The sequence below is a fragment of the Penaeus vannamei genome, chromosome 6 (genome assembly GCF_042767895.1).
Source record: "Penaeus vannamei isolate JL-2024 chromosome 6, ASM4276789v1, whole genome shotgun sequence".
Lineage (NCBI taxonomy): Eukaryota > Metazoa > Arthropoda > Malacostraca > Decapoda > Penaeidae > Penaeus > Penaeus vannamei.
In genome coordinates, this window is record NC_091554.1 from 46,596,145 (window position 1) to 46,606,144 (window position 10,000).

Here is a 10,000-nt window from a genome sequence, read left to right on the forward strand (position 1 = left end):
CCCCTCCCCACCTCCACTCCCACTCCCCTCTCATCCAACAGGCAGCAGACGCCCACTCCCCCCACCCCCCACCCCCACCCCCACCCCTCCCCCACCCTCTTCGACGGCACCACGACCGACTCCCGACACCGAGCCAGGACAGAGGTTGAGTCTGGTGGTAAGGTCCACCGACCAGCATCCCGTGGCAGCGTCCGGGTCCGCCACCTTTCTCTCTCTCTCTCTCTCTATCTCTCTTTCCTTCTCTCTCTCTATCTCTCTTTCCTTCTCTCTCTCTATCTTTCCTTCCCTCTTTCTCTCTCTCTTTCCTTCCCTCTTTCTCTCTTTCCTTCTCTCTCTCTCTCTATCTCTCTCCTTCCCTCTTTCTCTCTCTCTCTCTCTCTCTCTCCTCTCTCTCCCTTCCTCTCTCTCTCTCTCTCTCTCTCTTCCTCCTCTCTCCCTCCCTCCTTCCCTCTCTCACTCAAGTCACCTACTCTTTCTCTCCCTCCCTCCCTCCCTCCACCTCTCCCTCCCTCCCTCCCTCCAACTCTTTCTCCCTCCCACCCTCCTTCCCTCCCTCCTTCTCCCCTCCCCTCCCAGGACCAGCATGCCCTCCACGACACCTCCCTGCCTGCAACTTCTCACAACCATTTACGTAGCAGCTCCTCGCCGCGGCCGTACGCACTGCAACATTCACGCGCAATACACATCCACGATTGAACGTGTATGAGAGCGTACGTTCAACATTACACAAGATGGGGTACACACACAAAAAAACAAATCTAATACATCAAAAGATACAATCACTTTTGGGCAACGAAGCGCGTGTGATGACAAATTCGAATCGTGTATCAAAAGGAAGATGCGATTCCTTTGGGGGAAATGAAGCACATGTAGGCCTACGACATAGGCAGAAGCAGACACGGACTTTGTGTACATGCAATTCGTTTTCATTTCTCTCTCTCTCTCTCTCTCTCTCTCTCTCTCTCTCTCTCTCTCTCTCTCTCTCTCTCTCTCTCTCTCTCTCTCTCTCTCTCTCTCTCTCTCTCTCTCTCCCTCTCTCACTCTCTCCCTCTCTCCTTTTCTCTCCTCTCTCCTCTCTCCTCTCTCCTCTCTCTCTCTCTCTCTCTCTCTCTCTCTCTCTCTCTCTCTCTCTCTCCTCTCTCTCTCTCTCTCTCTCTCTCTCACGCTGCCTACACCAAAGCGGTTCCCCCGAGCGAGGCGAGCAGAGGTCCAGCGGAGCCACGAGACGGCGGGCAGCGCAGCCTTTGCGAGGTCGGGTCGCAGCACACACACCTGACCTGGCCGCGCACACTGCCCCACACAACACAGCACAGACACCTGCACGAAGGGCGGACTCGGGCCCGGTCCCGCACGCTGCGCCGCCTGCGACCACCGGGAGGGCGAGGCGCCGCGGCCTGCACGAGCGGCGGGGGCGAAGGGGCGGCGGACGGCGAGGCGGCGGTGCGGGCGAGGAGCGTCCCGGGCCAGCGCGACCCACCCCGGCACTGATCTGGCACTGGCACCGACACCTCCAGCAGCAGCAGCTCCGGCCGCCGTGTCATTACTGCACTCGCGCACCCGCCCGCACGCTCCACGCCGCCCCAGGTATGCACGTGAGCTCGTACGCCTCGTGATAACTTTTAATTAGGCCGCCGATTAGCACGCACGCGCGTACGCCACTTCACGGGCCACTGGCAGCCTCAGAGCGGTTTTCTCGAACGGCGAATCGAGAAGGCGAGATGCGGAATCCGATAAGCGGAGAGGCCGCGAGTGGCACGGGAGCGGCGGTCGCGGCGGCACTAGATAAGCGGGACGACACGGCGAGCGACAGCAGAAACGGGACGACACGGCGAGCGACAGCAGAGGCGCTCGTGGCATCGGCGGGGCACGAGGAACGACAAGACCGCTCGTGCACGGCATCAAGCGGTCGCGGGGACACGGACGGGCGCCACGACGCTGGTGCCGAGGCGCGGCCGCGAGGAGAGCGGCGGAGACGGCGAGGGGCGCGGCGCGGGCGAGGGTCCCGGGCACGCGGGGCTCAGCCGGGGATCACGCCGACTTACCGTAACGGGCCGTCAGGGGGCGCGGGTCACCTCGCGTCGCGGCGGGAGTGGAAATACCCGCGGGCGCCGCGACCGCTCGCTCCCCCGACGCCGCTGAATGGCCAGTGCAAGAGAAACGCCCGCTACGCCCGCCCATTCGCACCCTCCTTCAGACAGCCCCCCCCCCCCGCGCCCACAAAGCTCAAACACGTCACCCACCCCCCTCCCCCAGGACCCCGGACGTGCCCATCAACCCAAAGAGCGGAGAGCATCGGCGCCGATCCACAGGTTAGCGCCTCCGTTTTACGAGCGGCCGGCGACCCAGCACGCGCCGCGCCCCCCTCCAGACGCCCCCCTCCCCCCCGGCCTTCCCCACAGGGCCCCCACCCGCCCTGGCAACGATGACGAACGAGCTCCTGGCATCCGTGACCCTGGCTCTGGCAACGCCGTCTCGCCCCACGGCCGGGCCAGCGTAACCCCTTGCGTGCCAATCTCCTGCACGCGGCCGGGGAACGTCGAGGAACGTGGAGGAACGTCGCCCGAAATGAACTGTAAACAAAACGTAAATATATTCCCCCGACGTGAGCGTGGCGGCGGCGGACGTTTTCGAAATTCGCAGTGGCGGGAAATTCGCCCAGGTTTAAAGGGACCACAGACGCCACAGACCAACCGTCTTGATAACAACGACCACCTTGTAACGACAGACAACATAAGGCCGATCCCTTCAACCTCCGTAAGTAAATGTGAAACATATGACACCATTCCTTCTCATCCTCTCCTCTGGCACTGAGAGCCACCTGACTGAGAGCCACCCATTCCAGTGCCACTCCCACCACCTGTGCATCCTGTCCCTCCGGCCATGCATACCCCCCCCTTAACCCCCACTCCCCCTACCATTCCTGATTCCAATGACACAACGATCAATACAACATCAAAGTTATTAATTCCGACAAAAAAAAAAGAAAAAAGATTGCCACATTGAACAATTCTTGCCCTCCCTATCCTGAACCCCCCCCCCCCCTAAAAAAACATAACCTCTATCCCCGAACAAAAAAAAAATCCCTCCCTTAAAATATATAAATAAAAATAAATAAATAAAATAAATAATATACATATATACACACACACACACACACACACACACACACACACACACACACACACACACAGACACACAAACACATATATATGAAAATCTACAAACATATAAATAATAAATAAATAAACAAATAAAAAAAAACAGAAACTCCAACATTTGGCAACCGCATTCCCAGCAGCGCCGCCGGCCCCGTTCGAATCCAACGGCGATCGCGGAATAAATACTGGACCATCAAATTATCACACGCGGGAGGGGGAGGGCAAGGGGAGGGGTAGGAGGGGAGGGAGGGGGAGGAGGAGGGGAAAGGGAGGGGAGGAGGGAAAGGGAGGAGCGAGGAGGGAGGGAAGGGGAGGGGAAAGGGAGGGGTAGGAGGGAAAGGGAGGTGGAGGGGTGGGGAGGGAAAGGGGAGAGGGAGGAGGAGGAGGAGGAGGGAGAGTAAAGAAGGGGAGGAGGAGGAGCAGGAGGAGGAGGGGAGGTGGAGGAGGGGAGAGAAAAGAAGAGGAGGGAGGAGGGGGAAGGGGAGGTGAGGGAAAAGAAGGGGAGGAGGAGCAGTAGGAGGAGGAGGAGCAGGTGGAGGAGGGGAGAGAAAAGAAGGGGAGGAGGAGGGGGGGAAAGGGGAGGGAAAAGGGTTGGAAGAGGGGAAGGGGAGGAAGGGGGGATAACCCATGCGGATTCTGCTGGGCTAACGCTAACCTCACAGAAAAGATTTACCTCATTACCAAAGCTCATCAGAAGTCATAGAGCATAATGTTTTAGGGGAGAGAAAGAGAGAGAGATGTATATACATAACATTATATCTATATATACATATATATATATATATATATATATATATATATATATATATATATATATATATATATATATATATATATATCATATAATATAGATACATAACACACACACCCACACACATATGCGCACATACCCGCATTGTAATAAATAACCGTCGCCCTAAATGACAAATCACCACTTAGCGCTCGGATAATCACCGCACGAGAGCAACAAGGGGACCTTCCCATCGAACAGGAACCACTACAACAACAAAAACAATAACAAAACAATAACAACAATAACAACAACAATGGCAACAATAACAATAAAAATGACAACAAAATAATAACAACGACAACAAAATAATAATAATAACAACAAAATGATAACAATAACAAAATAATAACAATAACAACAATCGCAACAACAACAACAAAAATGCACATACGAGAGACGTCGCGATCACGCACACAAGACCGATCAATTAAACAATAACAACAATAAAAATAAAACCGTTACACCCCCTCCCCCTCCCCCTCCCCCCCCTTTTTTTGCAAAACACGAAGAAGGCAAACAATCACAGCTGTCGATGCCCTAATGATCCTAATAACACTTAACAACTTCCAGGTGCTTGAGGGGAACAGAGGCGCCGCTCCAGTACGCTCTCCCCTTCCTTCCCCTCACCTTACTCCCCTCCCCTCCCTCCTTCCTTCCTCTCACCTCACCTCTTCATCTTCTCAGCTCACTTTCCGTCCCCATCCCTTCCTCTCCTTCCCCCTCTCCCACCTTTCCCTCACCTCCCTCCTAGTTCCCGTCCCCATCCCTTCCTCTCCTTCCCTTCCCTCCCACCTTCCTTCCCCACCTCCCTCCAGCTCCATCCCTCCCCTCCCCACACCTCCTCTCTCTGTCTCCACCCTCCCCTCCCCCTTCCCTCTCTCCCTGTCTCCACACCTCCCCTTCCCTTCCCCTTCCCCTTCCCTCTCTCCCTCCCCCTCCCGTCCCCACCCCCTTCCTCGCCCCACCTCTCGCCTCCAGGTAAAGAGCCCTCTATGCAGATCCTCTCCTCTGGGCGCTATGATGCAACGCCAGTGAGGATTCCTTATGTCGGGGTTTTCTTTCCATCCGTCTTTTTACATTTCATTTCCTTCTACTTATTCCAATCTATCGCATACGTCGGGGATTTCTTTCCATCCGTCTTTTTACATTTCATTTCCTGTTTTTTCTACTTATTCCAATCGATCTTTCGTTTTTTTTCCTCGATCTTAAGTCCTTTTAATTTCCTGTTTCCTTTCGTTTCTGTTTACGCTTTCAATTTCTATTTCAATTTTCACTTGCTCAAGTCCCTAGCTTACAGTTAAAGACTCAGCTCGTAGACGTTAAAAGTCCTGCAACTTCTTCTCTACACAATCCAGTCCTCATAACGAGTCCTGCAACCGGTACCAAGTCCTGTATCGCACACACCATCCGGAGAGTCCAATACGATAATAATAAAAACATAACTCAATAACCTAAAACAGTTTATAAACCTACATAGCCTTTCAAAACTATAATCTCATCATACCTGTAAACCTAATTAATCCACATGAAATCCTTAAAAAACTAAAACATATCATATCCACATGAAATCCTTAAAAGACTAAAACGTATCATATCCACATGAAATCCTTACATTCTAACACGTATTTCACATGCAAGATCTACAACAAACTAAAACAGCAAATACATTCCTGACACCTATCCACTTCACCATTACGTAATCCACACGCGGGTAACCTGACCCAATACAAAACAAAGCTGTAACCTAGAACTTTCACCGAGCCCGGGGGTCAGGTCGCCACGGACACTCACATAGAGCTCTGCTGCCTAAGGTAAGCATATGCTGGATGGCCACCACGCGTCTCTCCACATGATTTTAGTTTATGAAAGAGATCGAAATTAATGAAAGAATGACCACGATTTTGGAGAAAAAAAACTTTAAAATTAACGAGAGAATGACGATGTTTTGAAAAAAGACTGACGAGGTTTATATAAAGAAAGACCAAAATTAACGAGTGACTTCTTAAAAAGACTTCAAAACAAACGCATGACAAGTATATAAAAAAGACTTCAAAATCAACAAGTGGATGACAAGATTACTTAAATAAAAGACTCGAAAATTAACGACAGACAAAAAGCGTACACACACAAACGAGGGGAAACACGCGGGGGTCTTAAAGTATGGCTTGGGGGAGGGGGCGAAGCGAGAGGGGAGGGGAGGGAAGGGGTGGGGGGGGGGGGTGAGTTGATTTATTGACACCCCACCCGGAATGTACGCTAACAGATATTACGTTGGGGAGTTGCTGTTGCAAAGGCAATAGGATCTGGTATCAGTCATTGGGGATCTGTGGGAGGGTTTAGATGTTTTTTTAAACGCAATCTCACTCGTTTTATTATAAAGGGAAGGGAAGACGGGTGAGGGGAAGAATGCTGATCACACTGAAGCTTATTCTGAAAGGGGGTAAGGCTCATTGGAAGACAAACTTTAATTTTGTGTGTGTGTGTGTGTGTGTGTGTGTGTGTGTGTGTGTGTGTGTGTGTGTGTGTGTGTGTGTGTGTGTGTGTGTGTGTGTGTGTGTGTGTGTGTGTGTGTGTGTGTGTGTGAGCTTGTTTGTTTGTGTTTATTTTTTCTTACTTGTGGTATATGTCTGTGTGTGCAAGTGTCGGTCGCACGAACTGTACTGTGATATGATCAGAGACGTGTTTTACGATCCTTCCGTGTCAGCTGTCAGAAAATGAGCCCCGAGCCCCCTTCCCCAATGAAATTAAGCGCGGCCCGCAGCGGAAGGTGTGACAGAAGGGACGCGGCTCACTGCGGGGCCTGAAAAACAGGGTCCCTGGCACGAAGTGACACGACGATTCAACAGCCACCGAGGGAGCGAGACACGCGGCGCACCCAGCACGCTAACACATTCTAAATAATATCAACAAACAAAATATGGTCATTACGTGAGTTGGTGGTGGCGGCGGTGGTGTTGGCAGGGTTGACTGCGCCGTTCTTGCCACCGTGATGTCGTCTGCTCTCTTGCTGCTGCTGCTGTTGCTGTTGCACTCGACGCTTCTGATGTTGATGCACTTGCTGTTGTCGTTGCTGGAGCTGGTACACCTGTGCGCTGTGCTGCGCGTTACTCTGTTTCGGAAGCTTTGCTTGTTGCAGACTTTGGCGGGCGTGCTGGGCGTGCTGGGCGAGGGCCCCGTCGCCAAGGGCGCTGCTGTTCTTGCTCTTGGCGGCGCCCTGGCGTTCCGCTCTCGCCGCCGCCTGCTGGGGCGCGCCATGGTGGCCGTGTTGAGAGTTGCGGTGCACGTCCTCGGGGGCGCCGTGGGCCTGCTGCTGCTGCTGCTTGGCAGGCTCCCTGTCAGCGCCGTGGCCCTCGTGGCGGGGGGCGGCGGAGGAGGGGGCGGAGGGGTCCCAGGTCCCTCGCAGCAGAGCCACGCGGGAGTGGCCGCTCACATACTTAGGAGGGAACGGCAGGGAGCGCGGAGAACGCTCCTTGGCCTCCTCGGCACGACCCTGCACAGCCCCCATGCCACGGGCTGCCCCGCCGGAGTGCTGGCCTCCGCCCGCCGCCCGCCTGCAGCCCTGGTTCATTTCCCCAGGAGCGTCGGCGGCGCTGCCAGACTCCTGCTCCGGCTGAGGACGGGTTTGACCGGACGGCGACGAGCGGGAGCCCGGGTCCTGCGCCGGGCCGGAGGACGCCTGCTTGGGGTAGCCACTCAGGCAGAAGACGCCGGCGGGGACGCTCTCGCGCTGCGGCGTGCTCCTTTCGCCCTCGGGGGGCACGCGGCTCTCACTGGCGACGCGCTCCTCCGACGCTCGGGGAGCCTCCGCGTCGGCGGCGGTGTGGGAGTCCGCGGCGGGGGCGGCGGCGTCCTGGGGGAGTGCCTCCAGCTCCTGGGCGCCCGCGACGCCATTCTCGCGCGGAGGCGAAACGAGGTCGCGGTCGTCGAAGCTGAGGTCTCCGCTCAGGGTGCTGAGGGTGTCGTTGGGGTCCTCCTCCGGGGGCGGCGCCGCTCCCTCGCCGCCGCCTCCGCCCGGGCCATTTCCGCCGCCTTCCGCCCCCGCGCCCAGCCTCGCCCGCACCGTGCTCTCTGTCTCGTCACTTTCACTCTCATCGTCTTCGTCACCATCGTCCTCGTCCTCCTCCTCGTCATCCCCCTCGTCGTGGTTCGCGTCATGGTCGCTTCCGGCGCCGCCGCCCGCGCCCTCCCTGGCGTCCTGGGCGAGGTGCGGGCGCGAGTGGCCGTCGCCGGGCAGCCTTTCCTCGCCCTCACTCTGCCTGCGCTCACTGCACTTCGCACTCGCCACCTGGGCCTTGCACTCGCCGTCGCTCGCCAGCGCCTCGTCCTCCTCGGCCAGCGGGAGGGGGCCGAGGGCGGGCGGCCGCCGCGCCACGCGCACCTCGTACTCGTCCTCAGAGGTGTCGTCCGAGTCGCTCGAGTCGGAGTCGCTCTCGCTGTCACTCGAGGACGTGCCGGACGAGGGCGGCCGCCGGGGCTCCTTGCCGCCCGCGTCCTTGGCGCTGGCCTCCAGGGCGTGCATGTTGACCAGGATCTGCGCTCCGGAGGACGCCCACGGCCGCGACGACACCAGCTTGCCGCCCCGAGCCAGGGAGTACGAGTCGCTCCTGGCGATGTCGCCTGCGGCAGGGTCCTGGGCGCGGCGGTGGTGCGGAGGCGTCCCCAGGGGCTGGCCGACCCCAGGGAGGTGTTCACGCATACTGGCCCGCCCGCCGCCCTCGTCGTGCGCTCGGCCTGCCTCCGCCCGCCGCTTGCACCCGCATACGACGTGTACCTACGGGAGGCGGCGATCGGAGCGGATAATGCGTCGTGTGGCGATGGCACTTGGGTGAGGCGGGAGTGGCTGTGGCGGCGCGCGGTGCAGACGTCACCCCGGGACTGACTGGTGCCCGCTGCTGCCCGGGGAGGAGGGAGCACGGGCGGGGGAGGAGGGAGCACGGGCGGGGGAGGGGGGCCGCGCGGGGAGGGGAGGGGGGGAGGGAGCAGCCAGGCACACGCCCCCAATCACTGCATCTCCACAATGGCATCCGATTATCTTCAAAGGCGCCTTGCGTCGCCCATTCTCCTCTACGACTATAGTGCCACATATTCCCCCGTCCCTCCGGCGCCCACCAACGCCAGTCCGCCCAGGCCCTCTCGCGGCAGCCCGCCCTTGCGCCTAGGCACCTGCACCGTCCGAGGGCATCCGACAACCGTGAGTAGGAGGCTGGGGCGGGCGGGGGCGGGGGGAGGGGAGGGCCCGGCTGCTGCCTCCCCTCGCCCACTTTCCTGGTACTTTTCGCCCTTCCCCTCGGCGAGGCCAGATGCCCCGGGCACCGAGCGGGCCGGCCGACCGCCTGTGCCCTGTTGGATACGAAGAGACTTGGGGTTACAGGTCGAGGCTGGCGAGGCTTTCCCGCCGTGTCACGGGGCTCTTCAAGATGGCCGCCCTCTCGCCAGCGCCACGGCCTGCCTCCCTCCCTCCCTCCCTCCCTCCCTCCCTCCCTCTCTCTCTCTCTCTCTCTCTCTCTCTCTCTCTCTCTCTCTCTCTCTCTCTCTCTCTCCTCTCGCTCTCGCTCTCGCTCGCTCGCCTGCTCGCTCTCGCTCTCGCTGCTCGCTCTCGCTCTCGCTCTGCCTTCTCGCTCTCGCTCGCTCGCTCTCGCTCTCGCCTCGCTCGCCTCGCCTCGCTCCGCTCTCGCTCCGCTCTCGCTCTCGCTCTCGCTCTCGCTCGCTCTCGCCTCGCTTCCGCTCTCGCTCTCGCTCCGCTTCCGCCTGCTCGCTCTCGCTTTCGCTTTCGCTTCCTCTCGCTTTCGCTCTCGCTTTTCGCTTTCTCTCTCCTCTCTCTCTCTCTCTCTCTCTCTCTCTCTCTCTCTCTCTCTCTCTCTCTCTCTCTCTCTCTCTCTCTCTCTCTCTCTCTCTCGCCACGTCTCGGATCATCCCGCCGCCTCCCCTCGTCCTCTCCGCTGTCCCTCCCTGCGTTCCCCTCGCGACAAAGGCAGCGGCCCTCTGCTGCTGCACAATCAGAAATACTTTCCCCTCTCGGCTCCTCCTCTCCCCTTCCTCTTCCTCGATC

General features: G+C 57.8%; 2 protein-coding genes across 18 annotated transcripts in view; one reads left to right on the top strand and one right to left on the bottom strand.

Annotated features, from left to right (window-relative positions):
* LOC113805549 (filaggrin) overlaps nt 1-9,153 on the bottom strand; it is a 100,795-nt gene extending 91,642 nt beyond the window's left edge. For 2 of the 17 annotated variants that reach the window (XM_070123132.1, XM_070123134.1), the window contains exon 1: nt 6,880-9,143. In XM_070123132.1, the coding sequence (XP_069979233.1) occupies nt 6,880-8,647 (1,768 nt within the window). In that variant the 5' untranslated portion in view covers nt 8,648-9,143. Of the gene's footprint in view, nt 1-6,879 lie in introns of all 17 variants that reach the window. The other 15 variants (XM_070123137.1, XM_070123129.1, XM_070123145.1 and 12 more) reach the window with 11 other exon arrangements.
* The window catches only part of LOC138861991 (parathymosin-like), a 10,450-nt gene continuing 9,200 nt past the window's right edge, over nt 8,751-10,000 (top strand). Inside the window, exons 1-2 of the mRNA XM_070122489.1 lie at nt 8,751-8,776; nt 8,992-9,142. Coding sequence (XP_069978590.1) covers nt 8,751-8,776; nt 8,992-9,142 — 177 coding nt within the window. The remainder of the gene's footprint in view (nt 8,777-8,991; nt 9,143-10,000) is intronic.